This window comes from Mastigoproctus giganteus, chromosome 5, assembly GCF_048544385.1.
Source record: "Mastigoproctus giganteus isolate SK-2022 chromosome 5, ASM4854438v1, whole genome shotgun sequence".
Lineage (NCBI taxonomy): Eukaryota > Metazoa > Arthropoda > Arachnida > Uropygi > Thelyphonidae > Mastigoproctus > Mastigoproctus giganteus.
Genome location: NC_143579.1, coordinates 233,936,119 through 233,963,903, shown reverse-complemented (window position 1 = coordinate 233,963,903; position 27,785 = coordinate 233,936,119). Strand labels below are relative to the sequence as shown.

General features: G+C 37.0%; 1 protein-coding gene across 1 annotated transcript in view; it reads right to left on the bottom strand.

Moving 5' to 3' along the window:
* Positions 1-27,785, bottom strand: part of LOC150086288 (SRSF protein kinase 3-like) — a 406,569-nt gene that overhangs the window by 315,017 nt on the left and 63,767 nt on the right. Inside the window, exon 5 of the mRNA XM_090374450.1 lies at positions 8,631-8,718. Within this exon, the coding sequence (XP_090230576.1) occupies positions 8,631-8,718 (88 nt within the window). The remainder of the gene's footprint in view (positions 1-8,630; positions 8,719-27,785) is intronic.

Genomic DNA, 27,785 nt, shown 5'->3' with positions numbered 1-27,785 from the left:
CAGTGACTCCATTATTTTACCCGGAACAAAAGTTAAACTAACTGGTCTGTAATTACTCGTGTCACCCTTCAATCTCCCTTTGTGAATTGGGGATACATTTGCACATCTCCAGTCCGTGGGAACCTCTCCCGAGTCAAAGGATGCTCTCATAATTATAGCTAAGGGTTTGCTTAGTTGCTTTGCCGCCTCCTTTAATATAACTGGATAGATTCCATCCACCCCAGGTGCTTTTCTTATGTTTAACTTCAACAATTTCTCCTCCACTTTGTTCTCAGTTATTACAAAATAATTAATCTGCCTTTGCCTGCCTAACCTCCTTTGTGACCTGATTACAGTGACCTAATTAATGGTTATTCTTCAGGTTAGGCTAAAGAGGTGGGGTTTCTCAACTGGGACCACTACTCTTCTTGTTTACATAAAGGTTTAGTAGTACATCTTACAGACAACCTAGATAGCAGGAGCAGTAGTGCGTAGCACACGCATCTTTATTAGACCGGGGTTTGAGCCTGTGACCACCAAATACAGAGGATGCAGAAAGGTCAGGGGATGACCACCGCATATCTCTGGAGCAATATGGCCTTAGTTGCTAATGCTTCTAAAAATCAAATAACAAACAACAACCTAGATAGATTTCAGTAATGGTCAGAAAAGTAGCAGCTACGTTTTAATGTGACAAAATCTTACACCTGGTGAATAGAAACCCAAAAATGACAGGTGGCAAGGAAGGCCCATGGTTGTCCTATCAATGAATTATCAAACATTTGCAGAGAAAAAGAAAGGGGGGGGCACAAGCTTATTGTATAAGCCAACTACAAGACTGTACTTGAAATACTGTTCAAGTATGAAGACAACACCTACAAAAAAAAAAGACACCAGGCTTCGTGAAAGGATTCAAAGAGGGGCAACATTCCTGGTGAGACCTGTTTGTTTGTTATTTGATTTTTAGGAGCATTAGCAACTAAGGCCATATTGCTCCGTGGTGAGACCTGCAAAAGGGCATCCACATGAGGAAAGACTTGGAATGTGTGGGCTGCAGATAGTGGTAACTGGGCACCTTAGCGGAGACCTAATTGAGGTGTATAAGACTTGGAAAGAAGAAATTAAAATGGATGAGGATGAAATTTTCACTGTTGTGAGTGATTTCCAAACCAGACCATAAATTCAAATTATGAGGAAAGAGGTTTAGATTGGATTGCAAGCCAGCAGTTAAATAAATTACTGGTATAACTTGCATCCACAGGTGGTTGAGGCAAAATAAAAGGTCACCTGGATAGGTGCCCATGTGAGTAGGAAGTCAAATTGGTAGTTTATTTTATATTAATTTTATTTTATTTATTACCATTGTTTAATTAATTCATTTTATATTTTTCTTTAGCTGGTTCAACAAATGCTTCTGGTTTCCTTGATCTATTTACTGATGTGATTTCCTTGCACCTACACATCTACTTATGTGTAGTACTAGTATTACTATTTGACTAATACTAGTACTACACATCAGCAAATATTATTAACAGTCATGCAGTTTATGATTCTTCTCCCTTCTTATTTAATACTTTTGATATTTTATATCATTCATATTTGAAACGTCACATAATGCAAGTGCTGGAATTGGAAGAATGCTGTATGTGTGTGGGAAAACTAACCAGATTGCAAAGGGTGAGACTTTACTCCCAGGTATTAAAAACCAATGCTGTGCTCAAATTACCATAGTTTCAGTTCATTTAGTGTATACTGTGAAGGATTCACAGGTTGATATTAAAATCATCTTACCAGAAAAATACTACTTAACTGTTCTAAAGTGATTTAAGTGCTCAAAGTGTCATAATCATTCCACACTAACAATTTCTTCAAATTAAGTTTGAAAGTAAGGAAAAAAACACAATGATATTCTGTTGTTTTCCTTACTTTTTATTGTTATTTTACCATTATTATTAGTAGTATTTGGCTAAAATTCATGAAATTCTATGAGTTTCTGTGACACAGGGCACCAGATTTACATCTTCCATAATATACACTTATGATAAAAAAAAAAGAAGCCAAAATCTCTTTTACCATGTCATTTTTTGTTATTTTTTTCTCTCTTAAAAGCAATATTTTTTAACCATTAGCAACAAATATAATTCAGTGACCTAAAGAGATTAGGAAATTAAACTTCTGTTTAATCTGTTTTTGAGATTGAGGAAATTAAACTTCTGTTTAATTTCCTCAATCTCAAAAAACTGAACTTTCACACTACCTTTTACAAGAAATTAAAAATTAATTAAAAACTGTTTTCTTCTTGAGTTTTGATAGTGTCAACATGTTAAAAATAAATACAACACACACACAACATTGACCATAAAAACTTTATTCTGAACAGTAAAAATACAATCAAATGCTGATTTCAGAAGTTGCTGAATAATTCCAACCTAATAAAAATAAGAATCCTTCACTCTCAGTTACCAGAAAGAAGAGTTTATTTAATTTAATGCAAACTTTTAATAACAGCATCAATGAATGTATGCACTTACCTTGAAATTCAACATACATAACACTCCACTGAAATAAAATGATTAAACAAAAAAATAATAAAATAAAATAACTTTTTTTAAAATGCCACAATCACTTACTACAATATTCAATTAACATCAAAATAAGGAACTTCAAAACACACTTTTAAAACACAAAATGCAAACCCCAATATCTAATGCAATATTTACACATATATTTACATTCTTGGAAGCTACTGGGCTTTTCATACCAACTAAGAAATACTGTTCAAGGTTTAGGCCTAAATGGATATCAGATGAACTGAGACTCATGGTAGAGAAGAAAAATGGATGAGATGCATATAAATTATCAGGAGACACAGATGCCTATGGTAGATATAAGTTAAGTTAATCTGCAATCAAGTCAAAAAGGAGGTTAAGCAAGCAGAGGCATCTTTGGCAAAGTGTGAAAAAAAAAACAGTAAAGACTTCTTTACTTATGTAAAGTCTAGAAGGAAGAGAATGAATCAGATTGATTCACTTGATATCGATGGTTAGAATGTTGATGATTTTGCTCAGGTAGCTGAAAAACTGAATGAGTATTTTGCATCTACATTCACACGAGAAATTCTGTAGGGAAGTGGAGGCCAGAAGCTTATCAAACTCTAACAGGGAGTTAAATGATTTTGTAATAACCAATAGCAAAGTGGAGGAAAAATTTCTGAAGTAAAACATAAGGAAGGCACCTGGGGTGGATGGGATCTATCCAGTAGTATTAAAGGAAGCAGCAAAGGAAGTAAGCAGGCCATGATTGTGAGGGTATCCTTGGACTCAGGGAAGGTCTCCGTAGCCAGATAGGAAGAAGCAGCAGTGCGTAGCACACGCATCTCGATTAGATCGGGGTTCAAGCCCGTCACAACCAAATACCGAGGATGCGGAAAGGTCAGGGAATGACCACAACATATTCCCGGAGCAATATGGCCTTAGTTGCTAATGCTCCTAAAAACCAAAATAACAACATAACATAACAGGCTGAAGATGTGCAAATGTATCCCCAATTGACAAACGGGGATTGAAAAGTGACAATAATTACAGACCTGTTAGTTTAAGTTCTCTTCCAGGGAAAACAGTGGGGTAATTGGTTAAAGAAGCACTGCAGGATCATCTAGACAAGACTGCAGTTATAGTTCAGACAGCATGGGTTGTTAAGGGGAAGTCTTGTCTGATTTGACTGATTGGATACTATGATGTGGCCACAAAGGAACTGGATGCAAAAATATAATTTTATATCATATACTAGGATTTTTTGGAAAGATACTATTGCACATGGAAGACTACTGTACAAGTTGGAGCAGTATGGCATTAAGGGCAAGTTTCTACAATGGATAAAAGGATGGTTCAGTGGAAGAAGACAGAGTGGTAATCAATGGACACTGCTCTTCATGGACTAATGTTATTAGTGGAGTCCCAAAAGCTTCTATTTTATTGCTTTTAACACTTATTTTATATCTGTTTTAGTATTTTATTTATGTATATATCTATTTATTTATTTATTTTCATAAAGTTTAAATTAACCAGTTTGCCTGTTGTTACTATAAATTATATAATGAGGAGTGCAGTTATCCACAAACAGCAAATTTCTCCTCACTCATCCGGCGATCTAAGTCTCTGATCCATTCTTCGTAGATTTGTGATGTCATCCATACCTTTTGGTTTCCTCGATACTCAGTCAGGTCTTCAAACCTTTACAGCATCAAGGCTTCTGGGCTTTCCCAATGATTAAAAGAGGAGGCTTTCTGTGCCAGACATGTTTGCTGCTAGGAGAACGGTAATCTGTTGTTCGGCCTTTTTTCTGCTGCTACATTTCTTTAACTATAAGTGTTTTATCCAGCTTCATCAGCATTAAATATGTCAGCAAAACATTATTTAAAAGATTTTCCTTCAATTCCTTTGTAGCATCAATGTCCACAGCTACACTTTTTTGAAAGACAGGCCAGGATGAGTCTTAAATTTCTGGAACCATCCAACTGAACTTTTAAATTCTTCGATATCCATTTGATGCACAAACAATTCAGCCCTAGCTTTTAAAAGATTACCATCTAATGGAATGTTTTTTGCAAGCGTCATCATTAGCCATTCCAAAAGTACCTTTCCAAGATCCGGATAATTCACCTTTCATGCTCGAATCCTACCCGGTGCAGAAGATTTCTCTACACTTTCAATGTTTTTCCGATGTTTCAGAATGGTGAACAGAGTTCTCTTAGGAATGCCTAACTATTCAGCGATGTCAGTCTTAGAATACATGCCATTATCTACAGCTTTCAAAATCCTAATTTTATCTGCGATTGGCAAAGCTATCCGCTTTCTTGGAGCAATACCAATAAACACACTAACTATTTAATGAAATGAACTTGTAGCCGATGTTCATTTCATTATCACACAGCGAGAAAAGAGCGTGGAAAATTTTAACAAATGATTTTTCACAGTCAGGCTGCAATTACTTCAGTATATTTGAAGTGTTCTGTCCTTTTTAAATGTGAATATTGTAATACAAAAGTAAAAATTCAGATTAAGAGCTAGAAATTTATGGTCGTTATAGAGAAATCCTTTTATTTTTAAGTTCATTATACTGTTGTTTTGTTTGTTTTTTGGTTTTTAGGAGTATTAGCAACTAATACCATATTGCTACGGGATATGCAGTGGTCATTCTCTGACCTTTCCGCATCCTCCGTATTTGGTGGTGACGGGTTCAAACCCCGGTCTAATCAAGAAGCGTGTGCTACGCACTGCTGCTCCTTCCCACCTGGCTACGGAGGTGCCCTTCATTATAGTGCCTCCGTAGCCAGGTGGGAAGGAGCAGCAGTGCGTAGCACACGCTACCGGGGTTCGAGCCCGTCACCACCAAATACGGTGGATGCGGGAAGGTCAGGGATTGACCACCGCATATCCTCGGAGCAATATGGTCTTAGTTGCTAATGCTCCTAAAAACCAAATAACAACAACAATAACAGCCCTTCATTATACTGTGTAAAACAGTATTAGGATGAGAAATTGGCCATGACTTACCACATAGGATGTTATAACGTGTTGGGATGTTAAAAAGAGGGTCATTATAAAGAGCTTTGACTGTATATGCAAATCACCAATATAAATTCTCTTTCGTGTCATACTATGTCCATCATTTGTAGTGGAAAACCATATTTACTACTAAATAAATTACTCTGAAATTATAAAAATATATTCATTTAAATACTAATTATAGTGCAATGAAGTATTCTTAAAAATACCTTACACTAGAGTATTAAACAGGGAAATATACATTAATTACACGCTATCTTAAATTGTCAACTGAGTCAAATATAAATTCACGCATTTCCAATACTCACAAAACAGGTTTTTCACAACCAACTGACCTTGAAATGAAATGCACAGGAATATGCAACTGCACCCTTCAGAAGTCATTCTAGTCCTGAAACTAGAACAAATAAGTACAGCTTCTACCTTCAAATAACATATTCCAGCCAGGTCATCTCACTTCAGGTGTGTTCTACCATCAATAAAGATTACACTTAAAATATTCAGCTCCTTTCATTTGGATTTATCAAATTTCACATAGGACTCACTTGCACTATCAAATGTTAACTGTGCAACTTTAAAAAGTACTACAGTTAGTTCTACTATAATGCAGTACATGTTTTCCTAAAAATCTCTGCATTATGGTATTGCGCACATTAAAAACAACAGAGCTTATGGGAAAAATAGGAAGGAGCAGAGCACTCAAAAAAATGTTCAGTCTGGTAAATAAAACTAAAAAAATTTAGAAACCCAATGAAATTGCTAACACTGGTTTAAACATCTTAAATTTCCAATAAATAAATAAAAAAATAAATATTACAGTAAATATAGCACTTTACCTTGACAAGATATGAAGTTTGATTGATATCTGCTCATTGACATTTTCATTTTTTTTTGGATTGTAACATTTAGAACAGTAAAAAAGATGAGCAATCAATAACGACGAACATGGGATGCACAAATTCCACAAGTGAGACAAGTTTACAAAGCTTAAAAAAATAGGAATGAAGATGTTTGTTATTTGGTTTTTAGGAGCATTAGCAACTAAGGCCATATTGCTCCGGAGATATGCGGTGGTCATTCCCTGACCTTTCCGCATCTTCCGTATTTGATGGTCACGGGCTCGAACCCCGGTCTAATCAAGATGAGTGTGCTAAGCACTGCTGCTCCTGCCCACCTGGCTACAGAAGCACCAGGAATGAAGAGAAGATTCAGAAAAATTACGTTTTTTATATGATTGAAGATTTTGTGGAAGGGGGAAACATTTTGCATAATAACATAAAAACACACAGAATCCAGGTATTATTGCAAATCCAGTAAGATCAAGTTTACTACCCGCTTATAATTAGATTGCACTAACTGAAAAGCTCAATAAACCACCGGGAACTGTAAACTGTTTTTATCGTTTTATGGTATTGACCTCCAGAAATGTGCTCCTCTGCTCACGCTATCATGCCTCACGAAATTTCTGTTCGAACAGAAAAATGTAAGTTCCTGAAAACCTAATTTGTCCTACAATATCATGTTATCTTGTGAGTACAGTGAATGACAACAGTGTGTTTCTGACCAATACAACTTCAATAAATGGGAAATATAGCTCTCACACATTTGACGTTTGACATTTTTTAAGCTTTGTAAACTTGTATGTATTGCTGCGCAAGTCGGCACGTTCAGCTTGGGTTTTGTGTTCACCTTGTGATACATGCAGACGAAATCACACATGAGCCAATGCGAAAATCGGGTTATACTCTCATTGTTCCCTAATATATCAGTTGCGTTAGAGCAAATTCGTGTTGCAAAATACGTGTTATAGCAGAACTGACTGTACTGCCTTTTATTTTTTAACCTTGACATTTTGAAGGTATATCTTTAATAAAGTAGTATGATCTAACTCTACAGTTAATTGTGAAAGCCAGTTAATTATGGTTTATCTAATGTAAAGTTTAAACAGCTGTGAGTCAGAACATCATTAATTTTTAGATTTGTATATTTTTAATACACTAGGCCAGGGGTGGCCAACGAGTTGATTGCGATCTACCAGTCGATCACGACGAATTTTAAATATACTGTATGTATATAAAAAATAGATTAGTTAAAATCTAAATGTTATTATTATTCGCCCCACTGCATATACTTATTACAAATCCATTGCACATGACTACTTTAAGTAAGCTTGTTATTATTATTAGCCATATGGTGCAAGGAAACCTGAGGCTTATGCTGCACCAGCTTAAAAAAATTCCCGAGCTACCCTGAGAGAGAAAGAGAGCAAGCAGAGTCAGAAGTAGAAAGGAATCGCCACAAAAGAGAAGAATGATGATTCCAGCTCAGGACCCTGGGTGTACTAAGCCCATACTCACAAGATGTAAGCCCCCTGTTGTCGACTGAAAATTCACGCAGTTATGTTGTAGAGAGCAGTGTATGTGTGAAATTCTTATTTAGCTTACTTAATATTAATAACTGGACAGTACTTAAACATTAATTTAATACCCTTTGATTTAAAATAAATACTACGAAAAAGAGTAAAACATATCATTTTCATAGAGAGTGAGAACTAGAATACTTTTTTGTAATGATAAAAGAAAAATGTTGCTGTTTGATTTGCAATGCTTCCGTGGCTATACCCACAAAAGGAAATTTAGAAAGGCACTTCATGGTAAATATCAATCGGATTTTCTGCCTAATAACAACCTTAGAAAAAATAAATTAAACTAACTTAAATCCAGATTATTTGCGCAACAAAATTTATAAACAACATTTTTCAATATGTGTTGATTAACTTTTTTAACCATGTGCAATTAAATTCTTGAGATGGTAGATCGCGGCACATTTTGAAGGGAAAAAGTAGATCGCCTCACCAATTAAGTTGGCCACCCCTGCACTAGGCTAATGGTAACCTGAAATAAGACATTTATTGTTTGACAAATATCACTGCTTTTTATTCATAATAATGTCAATATCTTGTAATTACTCTGATAGCATATTATCAGACATTAATTCAAATCCTGGATTCCTTGACACCTTAAGCTCTTTTATTTTAATAAAGACAAATATTAATCCGAAAATTTTTTAAACTTGTATACGTACACATTTAAGTAGTTTTATTTCATCCAGTGCAGTTTCTGTATAATGGGAAGCACTTTTGACTACTTTGAGAGCAACAAACCTCTTGCCCCTTAAAAAGAAACAAACCATAAAAATTTATAAATATTCAATGTTTATATGAATAATATTTTATGCATACATAAAATTCTACTAAAGTGTGAAATACCAATTATTTATACTATCTTGTTTATATTATCAATATTAAATTTCGGATAATGCAAAATTCAAGCTTCAAACAAAGTAAAAGCAAATTAAAAATTTATATTTTCCTAACAATTTGTTACAAATATAAATTAATTTTTTTTATTTCGAATAATTTAATTCTGAATCATATATTAGCTAATATATATATATATATATATATTTTTTTTTTTAATTTTATTTTAAAAATTATTACAAAAAAAACATAATACTTAAGAAATCATCATTTTTTGTGATGATTTCTTCACAAAAAAAAAATAATAAATAAAAAATAAAACAAAAATTCCCTTCCAGAATGTTTTTTCATTCTGCTTTGAATGAAAAAAAACATTCTGGAAGGGAATTTTTTTTAACAAGCAAAATGAATTGAACTCACACGATAAAGATTAGATAACAATTCCAGTGTCATCTGCTACATTTTGGCCTACAATAAACCAAAATGCAGTATTCCATACATGCTAAAACTAGTTCCAAGTGCCAAAAGATCCAACCACCTCAATTTAAGCACAATGCCAAAAATGAGAGAGCCTGTTCCAGAAAACTCCAGAAAGCATATTCTTTCAGAATTGCAGATTATTTCATAGAGTACCTCATACAACAACACTCCAACCTACTAGATATCCCAAAGGGCGCCTCCGTAGCCAGGTGGGCAGAAGCAGCAGTGCGTAGCACACGCTTCTTGATCAGACTGGTGTTTGAGCCCGTGACCACCAAATATGGAGGATGCGGAAAGGTTAGGAAATGACCACCGCATATCCCCGGAGCAATATGGCCTTAGTTGCTAATGCTCCTAAAAACCAAATAACAACTAGATATCCCATTAGGATTTAAGAACAAATTAAAGTGGCTATTAGTATAAAAAGAATGGTGCACGGTCCACAGTTGGCTAAACCCTGCACAATCATATCAAGCTGGTCTCAGAAAGTGCACAAGTTCAGAGGCCATTATATGACCTCTGGACTTGTACCTCTTCACAGATCTCCATGATTTATAATTCACATCATATCATTTTATGTATTGTAGTTTTTTGCAATTTTCTCCATTAAACTAAGGTAAATCTATAAACTTTAATTTAATTATTACTGCAGCCTCCTCTTTTAAATTTATGAAAAGAATTAAAAGTTCAAGATCTGCATTTGATGTGACATCCTTGTCGCTGCTTTTAGTGAAAAAAATTTATATACAAAGGGCTCAAATTTGTCCTAGAATTTTCAGTGTTTCTCATAAACAATGTGATAAGTGTATACTTGCATGCATTTAGCCATACTGTGAGATGCCTTCAATAGAAGTAAGGAGGAGCAGTAGCAGCAATGTGTAATCATTTTGATGAAGGAATGGTCAAACCTGGCTGGTATCCACTAATAACTTGAAGTACAGTTCAGGAATGATGCACTGTTGAAAACATATGAGTGGTGTACTGCATTCAAGGACAATCTCTTCAATGCTGTATTGGCTACAAACAGCAGTCAATCAAATGAACATTATTGAAGCTGAGAAATAATCTGGGAAACTGTTGCATTTCTACATGTGAAATTTCATAAGTGAACATCACTGTTGGTAGTGGTGATGTTCACTTCTTATGAAAAAGCTTGGAGAGTTGAGGTTTCCCCAGAGCATTTGGAATGTCACAAAAGGGAAGAAATTTTCTTTTGACCAAATGTCATGTCAAATGCCCTTTACACATCTGATGAGAAAACATCTTTTTATTGATCAAATCGACAAACTGGAAATGATGATTTTGTGACATGAAAATGACGTAACAGAATAGTGAATTCCAAGGGGACAAAAGAGGTCAGTGACAGGAAGGCCATAATTTTATGTTATTTCCAGATTGGAAATTTGATCACCAAACCAGAAATCATGATACTGCATGGAAATGACAATTTTGTGACGTCATTTCCATGTCGCAAAATCATGTGTCGACACGCCTGTCATTTATCCGGCATTATTTTCTTGGAACACATGAATGTATGTTTGTGAGTTTGAAGCTTGATGCTCCCCGAAGCCTCACTAGAGAGACAGACACTAACTTGTTGATCATTGCGATGCCATCTTCTTTGTTCTCACCCAAAGGATCTTTGAGAGCATTATTTAGCCACAGCCAAATGTGCACGTATGGACTACCGTGATGTTGAAATTAAGTGTTTGAAAAAGTTGACCAAACAGGCCATAATGTTTTGACTGCAATATGTTCATAATTACATCCACGATTTTCTTGAAGTACATTGCACAAGTTACGGCATCATTGTTCACTAGCATTACCTTCTGCATGAAGTCAATGTCGCTCGCATCGTCCTCACTAATAGCATATCACTTGTTCTTAACTTGTACAATAGCAGAAGCAAACGCAGTCAACCAATTTTATTGGCACTCAAAGTCAAGAACACTGTAGGTTTACAAAGCTGTCTAATCATAGTGAACAGACTGCACTTATGTTGGGCCCAGTAGTAGGCAGAGTTTTGAATTGTCCTTAGGAATGCTAAATTGTTTGCGTAGGAAGGCTAAATTGTTAATGTATTCTTTGGATTGAACTTGCTCGCGAGTCAGTTTTGTATCTTTACCTATGTATTTGAAAGTCACTGTCAAAGAGCGCTTGTTCTCAATCCCATTACCTTCATTGCTATGCAAAGGAGATGATATGGAGTAACACCATGTCGGTCAGACTGTCTGAGCTCGCTTGTTGCCATCATGAATGGAGTCACACGTAAATTCTCTCTGAACATTCTGAATTGTCCAAGATAAATGTCGGCAAAGGACAGTTCCTCTGCATGCTCGTCAAACAGTAAGCTCTGCAGTACATTTAGTTTCTCCCAAGGTCGATTCTAAGATATTTATCATCGCCCCACAATGTTTACTGTTGGCCGGTAAGATTTTCCTCGATTGGAACCACTTTGCTTATATCGTCTTTAGCAAATTAATTTTAATGTGATTGTCTTTAAGGAATAACTGATCTATCATGATTTCATACAATCGATAGAGAGGCATGTCAACCAAATATTGAAGCCACACTTCAGCCACTCACTTTCTTACTAACCCAATGAAATAGCTGGACTTGGTGTATTTTCTTGCATTTTATAAGCACAAATAAGGCACCTGAGACATACATACAGACAATATGGCATTCTGGGCCAGGTGATCAATGTGCCTGTTTCAGTCAATCTCCCTTGGCCAACAATGGACCATCGTGTTGACTGAAACATGCACATTGATCACTTGGCCCAGAATGCCATATTGTCCGTATGCGTGTCTCAGGAGCCTTATTTGCATGAACAGTAAAGCAAGGAGAGATAAGCCCCTCTGTCACTAAATCCAACTTCAGCAAATGCAATGGAATTTCTGGGTATATAAAGCCGTTTGACTTAGACAGCACTGGAATGGTGTTGTTCTTAACCAATCGTCCCCCGCACCTATTACACACAAGGATCCTGTCAATGTCGGGAAATACAGTGTGTGTATCAATGGTGCATCTTCAGCAGCTGTTTTTTTGTGTGTGTGTGTCATTTTCGAACCATAGACGATCACAAATGTAGCATCAGAAATCATTTTTTATAAATATCCTTTTAAAGGCTCGATATGTGTTCTTATGTCAATAGTAGTAGGTGTGAAGAAAAGGAGCTCGATCATTTAAACTCATCTGCTCTGCAACTGGAAAAATGTTCCATTATACATAATCAATACCCACTTTGGGTACATCGCTGTTTGATGGAGTGCATTACTGGTTGAAGGGCACTGCTAAATACAATGCTCGATTTTCTGTTTGTCTATTATGCAATCTCAATAGTATCTGTTGTTCTCGTGCACTAACTGTTATCTCCATCTTAATTTTGTCAGGTTGGCTTGCTCTATAGTCTCAACAACACTCTGCATTTGACTTCGGCATCGTTGAACACGAAGGCTATAGCAGTGTGGCATTCAGTCCCTTTTTTATAAATTACCAATGTGAAAACATCTATAAAGGCACCTAACAATGGAATGTAATGAAAATGCACATTGTAACAATAGAAATACTGGTGTTGTTGCAATCATAGTATTCAACAAATGGGTAATTAGGCTATTGGCTCAGATTTCGCTAACCTCTTCCAAATGTTGATTCGGTAGAGTAAGTAGCGGGTGTATGCATAAAAGATTACAATGTTCATAATAAATATTTCGGAAAGAAGTATGACACTAATGTCACTAACACTGATTCACTAGAGTAAATAGCGGGTGTGAGCATAAAACATTACATTGTTCATGACTTTGGTTCTAGCTGTTCGATTTTAAAACGGTTCCGATTTTCATGAAAGATGTTTTCGCATAAAACCTTTTTCATGCGTACAGAGTTCACACGTGTTTTTTTATTTTGTAGCAGGGTCACAACAGATGCGCCGACCGGGCTAGCCGAGTGGGTAAAGTACCTGCCCGGCAACCCAAAGGTCGCGGGTTCGATTCCCGCCTCGGGCTTGGATCAAAGTACTGCAAAAACCTTGGGAGGTGCAATATGGCCACAGAAGCCGATGCGCCAACAACTACCAAATCAAAAAAAACAAAAAAAAAAAACAGATGCCTTTAGTATTCCAGTCTCTCAATAATTAATGTGAAGGCAGTATTGAGAGAAAAAAGCATTAAGAAAAACATGAAGAGGTATCCATTCTACAACACAACAATGCTCAGCCACCATACTTCAAATAAGACCATCACAATATTTATCACTCTGAGTCCAAAAATACCTTGCAGACCACTGTTAAAAAGAATTTCGGGAAAGAGAAAAGTTTTATGGCAATTTATCAGTGACTGCAAATCTATCCTAAAGAATTTTTAGCTGCAGTAATACTAACTTGCACATCAATGAACAAATGTGTATGTACATCTAAGGGGAAGAATAGATTGGAAAGGAAAACTACCTAATATGAAACAGGCCAGATGACTAATTCATACTAAGATCAAAATTACAGGTCACATATGAAACCGTCTTCATACTTAAGTTACATTCCTTTAAGAAAGTTGCCGACAATTTTCATCTGTGTTAATTTTCATTTAAATGTTTTATATAATTAACATCATTAAATTGATAGTGCAATCATTATAGTAGATCTTTAGTGTAAATGTCTAATGTTGAAGCGGTAGATACTTGCTAACAACATTATGAAAAATGAAAGCAACAAACATATCATCATCATCTGTCATCGTTCCGCTATTCTACGGGTCGACGTGTGAAGCCTTGACACCATGCCTTGTCCATGTACTTCTCTCCGTCGTTGATTTCACTCTAGACATTGGTCTTTATCATGCCTTGCCATCTCATTCTTGGTCTCCCCTTGGTCTTTTGTCCCTTAACAGTAAATCAAGCATTCTTCTTGGCAAATGCCTCTCATTCATCCTCTTGACATGTCCAAACCATTTCAAACTGGACCTTTCAATCCTATTCTGGAGTTTTTCAACCTGAATTCTCTCCCTAATCAATCACATCATTCCTGATTTTGTCACGTCATGTCTTTCCGGCTATGCTCCTCACAAATCTCATTTCTGCCCTCTGAATTTTGCTTTCATCCTTTTTCCTTATAGTTCAAGTTTCAGATGCATATGTCCGAATTGGTACATAATAGGCCTTATATATAGCCGTCTTACACTTCAATGGTATGTTCCTGTTCCAGTTCAGATCTTTTGTCTGCCTATGAAAATTCCCGCCTGCTTGCATCCTACTTATTTCTTCGTCTATCACTCCAGTCTGTAATCTTGCTTCCTAGATACTTGAAGTTGTTAACCATTTTTAGCTCTTTTCCTTCCATTGTAATGTATCCGTCAAGATCGCCACTCCTCTTTAGAAACATTACTTCACTCTTCTCCTAACTGAAAACCAATCCAAATTCATTGGCCATACTAGCCCATATATCAATGTGCCATTGCACTTGTTCCCTGCTCTCTCCCCATATGCAGAGGTCATCTGTGAAGAGCATGGCTTTCATCTGGTCCTGTCCAAGTTGTTCCACCACTCTACATTGCACATCATTCATGACAGCTATGAATAGTAGTGGTGACAGGATGCCTCCTTGCCTCAAACCTGATGTTATTTCGAAGCTCTCTGTCAACCCCATCACTGTTCTTACTTTGCTCACTGTATTGGTGCACATATTCTCAATTCTCTCCACAAGATGTTCCTCTATCCCCAAGTTTCTCGAAACCTCCCACACTTTCTCTCTCTTTACAGCATCAAATTCTTTCTTTATATCCAAAAATGCCATCCATAATTCTTTATTATGTTCATAACAGTTTTCTATCAGTTGCCTGATGCAGAAAATTAGATCCACCGTCAATCTGCCAGGCCTAAAGCCATACTGTTCCTTGGCCATCCTATTTTCAATCGTTTCTCTTATCTTCTGCTCTAACACTCTCTCATACAGCTTACATGTGATATCAGTATGATGCCTCTATAATTGGAACACTTTTTCCTGTTCCCCCTTCTTGAACAACGGTATGATCAAACCTTTTTAGTCCTTTGGCAACTGTCTCTCATTCCAGATCTTACGGAACAGTCTGTATGTCCATGCTATCCCTGCCTCACCTGTAGCCTTCAGCATCTCTCCATTTATCTCATCCATACCAGCAGACTTCCTGTCTTGATGTATTTCCATGCCTGCACTACATCATTCCATGTCAAGTCTGTCTGCTCTCTCCGTATCTTCTCTTCCATCCCCTCTTCCATAATCAACCTGCCTTTGTCCCTTTTGTTGGCTGTCCTGCATGTTCAACAGATTTTCAAAATACTTCTTCCATGTTTCTCTTATCTCTTCATCCTTGGTTATTAGGTTCTCATTCTCATCCATCAAGTATTTGCTCTATTCACCATCTCTTCTTCTATTCCTCTTCATACCATACAGAGTCTTTTTATTACCGTCGATATCTTGTCACAGAGTTTCACTCCATTCTTCCAACCAGTCTTCTCTCCTCATTAACTATCCTCTTAGCCTCTCTCTTTATGGTTTCATATCTCTCTTTATTCTCATCATTTCTGTTCTGAAAGTAGGTCCTGAATGCATTATTCTTGATTTTCACAGCCTCTCTCGTCCTATCATTCCACCATGGGGTTTCTTTCCATCTCCTTCTATTGCTTGTCCTTCCACAAACCTGCTCTGTCAGTACTACTATACAGTCTTTGAATGCTTTCCATTCTGATTCCACGCTGTTCACCACTGTCTTAGGTACAACCTTCCTAAACTCTTCTCTGAACATCGCCCCTTTCTCCAACTTCCACACCCTTAGTTCGTTCTCTCTCTCTCTCTCTCTCTCTCTCTCTCTCTCTCTCTCTCTCTCTCTCTCTCTCTCTCTCTCGTTATTTTGATCCTCTTCAATTTAGGGAATCTTAAAACTCCAACAACTAACTGTGTTCACTATCCAAGGAGACACTATGAATGACCTTGACATCCACTAATCTTCTGTGTCGCTCTTTATCAAAGAGTATATAGTCAAGGAGGGAATCCTGTTGGCCATCCCAACTGTATCTTGTCACTTTGTAACTCTTTCTCTTGTTGAACCAGGTGTTTCCTATGACCAATCTGTTCCATAAATAAACAGAAACCCAACAGCCTGTCACCATCATCATTCCTAGGTCCCCAACATGCAGACCCTTAACGTATTCTAGTCCTCGTCTCTCCACCCCAACTTTTGTATTCAGGTCACCCATGATAACTATATCTCCACCTGTGATGTTCTCTTCAAGCTTGTCCTTAAACTCAGTTTCTTCATTTCTTCGCAACCAGTTTGCGGTGTGTAACATTGTATTATCTTCAATGAGACAGTGAATGACTTTTCAATGTCATTCATTCATTTGCAGTTTAATTGACATGAGTCAGTCGCTGATATTATTCACCTCCAGTAGCTTTCCCTTAATCCTGTGGTCTATAATGATGGCTACACCCTTCCTCGCTACATCATCCCCAGACCAATATAGGTAATAGCCTCCTCTTAACTCTCTACACCCATTTCCTTTCCATTTTGATTCACTCAATCCAAGTATGCTTATTTTCTGTCCTTTAAGATGTCCACACACACACTCTTCAATTTTTCCTGACAATGTCATAATATTGAGTGTGGCTTTAACATATGTCATCATCAGCTGATCTTGTTGGTTGCAGATACCACCACGCTTGGGCTAATTAGCTTTGAGGCCTCTTTTTTTTTTTTTTAAGGCAATAAATTTAAGCTGCCGATCTGCCAAACCTGTCGCAGATCAACAAACATATACCTTCTAAAAATTGCTTAGTGATGTTAATTAGGCCAAATGATGCAAAGAAATGGACCTTCCTGCATCAGGCAAATAAAAATAAAATAAAACAAAATAAAACAAAATATCCACACTGTTCCCATTCCCACAGGGTAAACAGACACTTCTGTTTGAATTGGCCAGACTCACTGCCTCTGCAATGTTGGGGAAAACTTATTCCAGTGTTCAACAATCTGCCCATAAATGAAATTCATGAGCTCCAGTCTTCTATTATTCTCTGAACTTTTATTTGGTTCTTGTCTCACCCTATGAGGAAGAACAGACCTCCCTCATTCATTTTACTCTATTCTTTCAGTGCTTTATACATCTCAATCAGATCTCTGCTTTTGTTTGTAGTTCAAATTTTCCACATCTTCTAAGCCATTCTTCATATGTACATTGATTTTCACCCATCACCAGTTTGGTTTCCCCTCCTTTGAACCTTTTCTAAAAGTTCAATGTCCATTTTATGCACAGTCTTCACACCTGAATACAATATTCCAAATGCGTCTCATCATTATCTCATATAAGAGGATAATAATATCCTTTCCCTCACTAGCAGAGGTCATGTAAATCATTGACAGGACACCACATCTTCCTAGCTGAATGTTTAAACTGCAGGGAAAATTTCATGCATGACTTAATCATAACACCTGTCTAAAAATCTCAAACCACTTTTAGCTCCACTAGCCGAAACATAACTCCAGGATTTCTGTTGCACAAATCTATAAATTTACATTTAGAAGAATTTGGTCTTTTAGGTTGTCACAGACATTCTCTCAGATATGACAGACAAGCTGTGCTTGGTACCTGAGAGTCTAAAATGCTCATGGAACTGATATTTGGGTGACATTGAAGTCAAGTGGACCCAATTTTGGTGAAGTCTGGATGGTCTGTGACACCCTCTGCTTGCACCTTCACGATGGAGGTACTGTTAGTAATCCTGGGTATAACCCTATGCACAAGCACACTATGGGTGACTACCCAGGTGTTAACCAACGTATGCAGGGATAGAGGTGTGGCACCCACACCACATGGAGGAATGCCGCCCCTCTGTGTTATCAGGAAATACTAGGTGATAGATGACTCATCAACCGGTGCAATACCACCACTTTGCTTATTGGAGGCTTGAAGTGGTGGAACACATGTTTAGTCTCCACAGCTAAGTTCCGGTCAACCCTTCCCTATCTCTTCCATCATGCAGTATGATTAATGACTTTTGAGATTACGATGAACATCGTGGCGCGATCTAATCTTCCTTACATTTAGAGGGTACAGCTCTAAAACGGTGTTTGCAGGCCGGCCGCTAGTTAGTACACCGGACCGAACTTATTGGTAACTATCTAGGAGGTTTCCGGTTCAGCTAGTGTATAATCTTGTTACCTCTACTCTGCCAGATAGTGACTGGTGGGAGTCCGAATGGTGTGTATGTGGGGAGCATTGTCTAGGCCACATTATGTCAAGGATCTGGGTGTACATTCTTACTACATGTATGCCATATCCAAAAATTTCCTTACTTCATACAGCATGTCCCACCCACTTTTTCTTACTATTGAATACACCACGAATTGTCAAACTAATAGAGTAAGCTTATCTGCAAAAAAGATCTAAACCTCACAAACACTTCCTAATTCATTTCACAAATATACATGGTCTCAATTCTAATCTCAAAGATGTCCATTTCCACTTGCAGTCTGCCAAACCCAGTGTACTTTTTCTGACAGAATTTCAGTTATTGGTTGATTCAACTACTGCTCATCTCAGTTGCCCAAATTATTTGCTGTATGATTCCTTTCACCTCAAAGGTGGTACTTATGCATATGTCCGTTCCGATATTCCCTGTGAGAGACCTGGCAATTTGGAATCTCCTCTCTTTGATCTTCTCTGGCTTAAAATCTCTCTACTTCATTGTGTCAAATTCATCTGTTGTCTCTAACCATTCTCCCAACACCACTAATCACTTGGAGCTCTTTGACTTCCTCTCTTTGCAACTTGACTTTCTCCAGTCCAACTTTCCTAACAGTGAGGTAATTTTCCCTGGTGATTTTAATGTTCACAACTCCAGCTAGCTTCCGTTTTCTAGTCACACCGACCCAGCTGGTCGAGATGCTGAGGCTTTTGCAATTACTAATGACCTTGCACAGACTGTTCATTTACCTACAAGAATACCGGATAATCCTAATCATACAGCCAATATGCTTGATCTTTTTCTCACAAACAACCCTTGTAAGTATACGGTCGAAGTGAGAGGTCCTTTAGGCACTTCAGATCACAACTTGGTGATTGTCTCTTCTCCAATGGAACCTTTATCTCATGGCTATTCCCAACCTCGTGTTGTTTGGCATTACAAGAATGCAAAATGGGATGACCTGCGAGACTTCTTTTCCTTGGTCAGATTACTGTTTCAAAACTTCTGATGTCAATGTTTGTTCTGATCATGTCAGTGAAATTATTCTTGTAGGAATGAAATCCTTTATTCCACACTCCACTTTAAAATCTTGTCCTTTACCTAAACCTTGGTTTTCCAATAAATGTGCTAAGGCTGTTCAAGAGAAGAATGTTGCATATCGTGATTGAGTTGTTTCTTATTCTTCAGTTTCATTTTCTGCTTATACCAAAGCTCGCAACAATTGTAAAACAGTTATTAATCAGTCCAAACTAGATTTTGAACAGGCTAAGAGTAGAAAACTTGCTACTTGCCCTAATGGTAGCCGAGCATTCTGGTCTCTTGCCAAATGCTATTGGCCAGAACCTTTTGCCCATCTCTGCTCCCACCTCTGTCAAAACCAGATGGTTCTGTTGTCACTTCAGCCAAGGATAAAGCTAACCTGCTAGCATCCCATTTTTCTTCCAATCATGTATTAATGATATTGGTAAAACACCTCCCAACATTCCCAACACGCTCCATTCAATGCCTCCTGTGGTCTTCCGTCTGAAGGATTTTGACGAATCTTGATGCTAAGAAAGCTCCAGGTCCTGATGGTATTTCTCCACTTGTTCTCAAAACCTGTGCTCCTGAACTTACTCCTATTCTTTGCCACCTTTTTTCACTTTCTTATTCCAAAGGTGTTTTTTCTTCTGTTTGGAAATTTGCTCATATCCAGCCAGTTCCTAAAAAGGGTGACAAATCCCTCCCATTCAATTATCATCCCATTGAAATTACTTCTACTCTTTCTAAAGTAATGGAGAAATCAATTAACTGCCAACTCTTAAACTACCTAGAAACCTGTCTGATCAACGATCGCCAGTATGGATTCCGTCAGTGTCGATCCACTGGTGATATTCTGGCTTATGTTACCCATTTATGGAAAAATTCAAAGGAAAAGTTCGGTGAAACACAAGGAGTTGCTCTTGACATCTCAAAAATCTTGTTTGGCACAAAGGTCTTCTAAACAAGCTTACGTCTTATGGTTTGCCAACTGTTCTTTGTAATTGGTTATCCAGTTTTCTCTCTGATTGCTCACTGAGGGTGATGGTAGATGGCTCTGTCTTCTAATTTCTCCCCTAATGCCCGTGTCCCCCAAGGTTCAGTTCTTTCCCCCGATCTTTTTCTCTTGTATATTAATGAGCTTCTTCCATTGAATGGAAATCCTATCTATAGTTTTGCTGATGATAGCACATTGCATTCCACTTTCCATTTTGAGAAACCTTGCCCTGCTCAATGAGCTTCAACTTCTCAAGTATCAGCTACCGATTCCTTAAATGTCGATCTCCAGGTAATTCTCCAGTGGGGTAAAGACAACTTAGTTGATTTCAATCCTTCTAAAACTCAAGTCTTGTCTTATATCTCGAATGGCTAAAATAAAATTACTAAAATAAGAGGACCTGAGAGAAATTGCTGGAATTTACAATTAAGCAGAGTTAAACTTCTCACAGGAGACACTGCTGTCGAGTTTTTTCAGAAGTTCAACTTTTATCTGTTATGGACAATGTATGGTATTTGTGCTTTACACCACGAAAGGCACTTCCTTTATGCACTGGGACCATGGCTGGGGCTAAATATGAGCAGGTTATAATAATAATAAATCCAGATAAACAAGTGGGAATGGCTTTCCAGTGTTTACGAGTTCACCGTCAACAGCTGATACTGCAACCAATGCACCAAAACAGTAGCGGCAGGTCCGTGCGCCGACCTGGGAAATTTTAAATTATGTTAGCGGAAATTATGTCCAAATTAGCAGTGAAACCGGATTAGCGAGGGTCGACCTGTACTATAAGTTCTAATTTGGGGTTTTAATAAAAAAAAATAATGATAAATTAAAATTTAGTTGCCATTTTTCGGACCACACATGCAACGGCATCATGGCACAGCTTGAATTGTTATCCATCCTTTCCAACCTCAACTCAGCAACAAACCTCAGCAGCATTGCTTAAATATCCTTAACAATGTTGTCTATGAAAATTAAAAAGGAGGGTCCCTCACACAGTTATTACACTAATCCACTGTGAAGACTAAATTTATGACAATCCTCTGTTTCTCATCTGTTAGCCAGCCAGCAATCCAGGGTAGGATCTTACTGGTAACTCTAATTTCTTCCACTTCATATAGCAGCCTTCCATAAAGAGGAAAGATATCGAAAACTTTACAAAAACCTAGATATACAAGTCAAAATTATTACCTACATCCAACTGTTTAATGACCACATTATAATAATTTACCAAACTGGTTGGGCATGACCTCCTAATGAACCCATGCTGTGATCTACTACAAGGAACCATTCTTGTAAAGATGGTTGTCAATCACTTCCTTAACTGCAGCCTCCATGAGCTTTACTAACACAGAAGTCAAATACACTTGTGTATATTTACCCAACTCCTCTATATCACCATCTTGGACTGGAAAGTCATAAGAACTTCTCCAATTCAAGGGGATCTCCCTGGAATCTAATAATGCTCTAACATTCCCAATAGCATGATACACTCACACACAACCTTTTTAATTATAACTGAATGATACGGACAAAGGGGGTGTCTTTTGTGTGTATATATGTGTGTGTTCAGTGTAAAGTGTTAAGGAATTAAAGGGTGAACTCAGAGTATGATGGTATTAATGAAAGGTTGAAGAAGAGCCTGATACCCACAAAGGGATTAAGATAGGGAGACCCATCAAACCCTCAGGTACCTACCTCAACACCAAAGCTTGCAATCATGCAGAAAACACAGTGAACAATCCCAAATGTAGAGTGTGCAGATCTGACACTTTTCGTACTACCTCCCTTGTTCGATTTGAGGCAGGTTGCAGTTTCTTTGATGTTTTCTGACTATTTGCAACAGCTTCCTTTTTCTTTGGCCATTCAAAACCTTATGGATACCAAACTTCGATACACTAAATTTTTTTGACTTGCACCTATCAATAATTTTCGCATAACCATACCCTTCTTTGGAAAGCACAGTTATGTAACCTTCCAACCATGGGTCTAATTTCCAAGGCATGTTGACGTTAAAACAACTACAACTGATGCACCTGTTCATAAGGTTTGGGACTGCGCCTGCACAAAAAAAAAAAAAAGTTTACATTCCTGCTGTAAGTCACAAGCAGGATTAATGTCAAAATTATTATCAAAAGGTTGAATCAACCCTCCGTATGTTTTTGCTGAAAAATACAACATCCCTCATCCAGTCTGTGGTTCAGGAGATAATTCTTGCAATGAAAAGGCTCTACAGGAAAGGGTTTTTGGAGGAAGTGATGGTTGTCTTAGAAGATTAAATTGATGTAAGTGAAGACCCGAGAGGGCAATATACATTACAAAATCTGAGGAATTACACCCTATAATCAGCAATTTTCAACTTTGCAGCAGTTTAGAAAGCAGTAAAGAGCAAAACACTCTAAAATGGCTGGAAAACACTTTTAAATAACATGGATGATGATTTACAATTCAAAGGTTGTGAGGTCAGTGACTTTCACAGTACAATTAGGAATACTAGCAAAAATGAAGTAACAGAAGATGCTATCTTGCAGTGGCTAGAAGAAGATGGGGGGGGGGTGATCCTGGGTATCACGTGATGACAGAGAGGGAGACAATCGAAGTTATGGCTTGTGATAAAATGCAGGCAAATAAAGTGATACTGATGAGAAAGAAGGTCTACCAATTTACAAAATCAAGCTGTCTGAATTAAGATCTCATCTCGATGGCTTGATCACCTTTATTGACATCATCTGGTCCTGAAGTTCAGCCATATTACTCTCACTTCAGAGCTTTCAGAGAGATTATTATTCATAAGCACCAAACCACAACTGAAATTGGATGCTTTCTTCAAGCCAATTAGTTGACCAAAACTTGTGTCACTACAACCTAGCACCTCATCAGCAAATAGTGTCAACTCTCACCAGGACTGACAATAACCATAGTAGAGGAGCAAAGCAATCCTCTTCTGAATAGACTACATAATGTTCAGTTTTTTTCTTGTTAAAAGAGAGAATTTATTATTATTTTCTAATGCGTGATATTTAATTTTGCTATGTAATATATACATAGCAAAATTTGTCATTTTGCACAAACACACACACACACACGTGTGTGTGTGTGTGTGTGTGTGTGTGTGTGTGTGTGTGTGTGTGTGTGTGTGTGTGTGTGTGTGTGTGTGTGTGTGTGTGAATTGTTGCATTGTGCTTCAATGCACAACGCAACAATTCATATAGACACTATTTTACAGACATTTGAATTTAATGAACATTCGGCACATCAGGCACCTTCTCCCTCAATTAGTCCATTAAATCGAGGATATACTGTATTTCAAATTCAACAAAACATTCTGAGGAATTTGAAGTACTGGTTAGGTCATCAAATGTGGACACTGTAGGTAGTTCAGAAACAGTGCGACTCAGATATAGGAGATGCAGAATTTGAATATGGAGAGTACAATGTTTACAGAAAGGACAGAGGGGGCAAGAGGAGAGAGGAGTTATGCTCTTCATTTAGAAGCATATTGACTACAAGAGAGTACATTCTGTTGACACAGGTGGACATTGTGTAATGATCATTCAATTTGGTGTAACATTAGTAAAATAATAAGAGGAGTTTACCTCAATATAGTGTGTAGAACACTTCCGTATGATACCCTCCAGAAATTAAAACGGAAAAAACGAAAAAAAAATCGACAACTTACCGGTACATTAGAGTAAAATATAAATAATTAAATAATCAATTTAACAATTCAAATCAATTTAAAACAATTAAAAATCAAATTAACGCAATTAAAAGAATCTAACGAAAATATTCAAAACGATTTTCCTTCCTTAGAATTTTTCACTAATATACAGGAATTTTTCTAGCAGGGATAAGGAGGTGATTATCCCCTTGTATAAGGCAATGGTCAGGCCACACCTTGAGTACTGTATACAGGTCTGGAGGCCTCATTTTAAGAAGGATGTAGAGCTGCTGGAACGAGTACAGAGAAGGGCAACAAGATTAGTGAATGGAACAAAGGGTTGCTCTTACGAAGAAAGGCTTAAGTTTTGCAAATTACAGTGTCCAGAGACTAGGCACCTGCGAGGTGATCTGATTGAGGTGTATAAAGCCTTGAATGGTTTGAGCATGCTCAATGCTGATAGGATTCTTCCTCTTGCTCAGAATAATCACTTGAGAGGGCATAAATTCAAACTGAGGAAAGATAGATGTAGGATAGATGTGCGGAAGTTTGCCTTTAGCCAGTGGGTAGTTGGTTGGTGGAACAGACTTCCATCCTTTGTTGTGGAAGTTGATAGCCTAAATAAATTTAAGGCTGAGCTGGACAGGTATTTGGAACGAACGGAGGGGTGAAATGTGAGCTTTTTTTTTTTTTTTTGGCTGCTGCTGCATAAGCTTGCTTTCTTGCATCATATGCCTCTACTAATGCTAATTTTCATGGAACTTCAAGCATTTCCCTTCTTATTGCTTCTTGTTGATGCAGAATCTTTCAATTAACTTCATATGATGTTTCGACAAAAATCTAATTGATTCATTTTTATCTCTGCTGTCATTTGGTGCAACTTCCACATATTAGTGATCATATCTAACATGTATGTAAACAGGATCCACCATCATTTGTTGCCTCTTATCGCTATCCTGTACAAAGATATACATTGGTCAGGAGTATCTGGGCGCCTCCGTAGCCAGGTGGGAAGGAGCAGCAGTGCGTAGCACACGCTTCTTGATTAGACTGGGGTTCGAGCCAGTCACCACCAAATACGGAGGATGCGGCAAGGTCAGGCAATGACCACAGCATATCCCGGAGCAATATGGCCTTAGTTGCTAATGCTCCTAAAAACAAATAACAACAAACATGAGTATCTATGCCACCCATTCCACTATTGTATGATGCAAACGATGCAGGTTGTTCTACATTGACCTTAGCTTTTGCAGTTTTTGACCAATGTTTTACATATTGTAATGGTTCAACAAAATCATAATTGGCAAGAATAGAACATACGTTGTTATCTTTCCGTTTTATACATAATATGCTATTGATGACATCAAACCTATAGTCATAAGTGCCTCTTTCCATTTTTGTTATTTCTTTAGACAACATAATAGAACAGCGTTGAACTCTATTGTCCCTCACAGCTTCTGTAGCTCTTATTTTCTTCTTTTTCAAAAATATCATCAATGAGTACGTTGTAAAATAATTGTCGAAGAAAACTATGTGCTGCAATAATTAAAGACAAACACCTGGCTGGTGTTTGTCTTTAATTATGGCAGTATGGAATTTCCCAGCCCCATAGGCCTGTTTGAAGAAAACTATGTTGTTTGATCCAGCACATGTTCCAATAAATCAATAACCACTCTTGCACCTACAGGTATACTCTTCACATTTTTGGTTTCCTTTAGTTGGTTTTCTGCAACAGACGTCAAAAGCTTAACAATACCAGAAGAACTACTTACGATCCAAATTTTTTAACCGAACCTTACTGGTTTTCCCTTAATAAATTGTTTAGTTGGATTATGTCCAAAATACTTCACCACTGACTTGTCTATTGACAGATCCTTCTGAAAAGTCTCACTGGAAGTATTGTTTTATGAGCATATTCATTACTGGCTTAACTTTGTACAGTCGATCTTGACAATTTCCAATTTCATCATTATTAGCCAGATGTACAAATTTCTTTATTTCTAGATATCGATCTCTTCACATGGCATTATAAATGCACGATACACCAAAGTCCTCGTCCAGTGACCAATACATTCTTTCTTGAGGAAGGTTGTGATATCCTGTCAAAAGCAATATTGCAATAAAACTTCACATTTCTTTGTTGGCGATAGTAAATTCATGATTGTTTTTTTGTTGAGCATATATTATCGTTTGTTTGCATATATAATCTATGATTTCATCACTAAAAAGTTTTTCGAATATTTTGGGTGTGGACAAATCTTTTAAGTCAATTTTCACAGCATCTAACTCACTTGTAAAACAATGTTCATTTGTTCCGAAAGGTGCATATTCTGGGTGGCTCTTCAGCCATTTTGCTTTTTCGAAATCAAGATATACTGTTGAATCACTACCACTTTTATCTTCTGGAACATCTTCTTCCAGGGGTAAAACATCTTCATTGGTATTGTCAAATGAAATTTCCATAGAACCAGGAATTTCTTTTGGAAATGAATTATAGTCCTGTAAAACATCTCCATCAAACTGTTCACAATCTGTCAACGTGTCCAAATTTGGATGTAATATGCAAATTTCAAAAACCTCATTATCATTAGATTCTTGATTTGCACCTCAAGTCTGGTGTATTTCTTCTTGCCATAAAAAATGTTCGGTTCCATTATTGCCCAGTTTATGATTCACTATAAACAAAAATAAAATTTATATACAGTAACACCTATCGTCCCCATTTGAGGACAGTAAGATATAAACAAAAAAATAAATAAATAAAATAACTAGAAAAAAAATGTAATAAATGAAATTTTGTTCATACTTACAGCATATATTGTCTCTAAATTTGATTGTAAAACAAAGACAATTAAAAAAACTGTATTAAAAAAAAAAATTTGATAACTTCCATGAGTCACTAGAAAAATAAATCAGCCTCTTGCAACGGTTACAAGATTGGTACTTAAGACATCTGGCGTTGACGGTGGTATATGAATTATTTCCTGATATTTATAGATAGAGAAATATTTCATGGAACTGCAACAGTTTCAAAATAATAACATTTTGAATTAGAGTTCCCATATGAGTATGCCTGGTGCTAATGAGTTAATTAATCCAAACTTGACTTTGAATAGGGTAAGAGTAGAAAATTTGATCCATGGCCAAATGGTAGGTAAGCATTCTGGTATCTTGCTAAAGCTATTGGCCTCTAACTTCTGGCCATTTATATTCTCATTCCTGTTAAAACTTGGTGGTTCAATTACACCTTCAGCTAAATCTTTTCCAATTTATCAATTCAACCTTGGTAAATCTTTTCTCTATTCTTTCCAATGTAATGGAGAAATTTGTTAACTGCCAACTCTTAAACTTTCAATCTGTTCAATGATCTTCCATATGGATTTCATCAGTGTTGATCAACTGGTGATATATTACTTACCTTTGGACAAATTCCATGGAAAGGTTTGGTGAAACTGAAACTGAAGCAGTTGCTCTTGACATTTTTAAAGGTTTGATTATGTTTGGCATAAAGGTCTTCTAAATAACCTCCCATCTTACAGAAGCTCTTTCTTTCACTCTTTAATTCATATATTTATGATCTTCATCCACTGATTTTAAATCTTATGAAT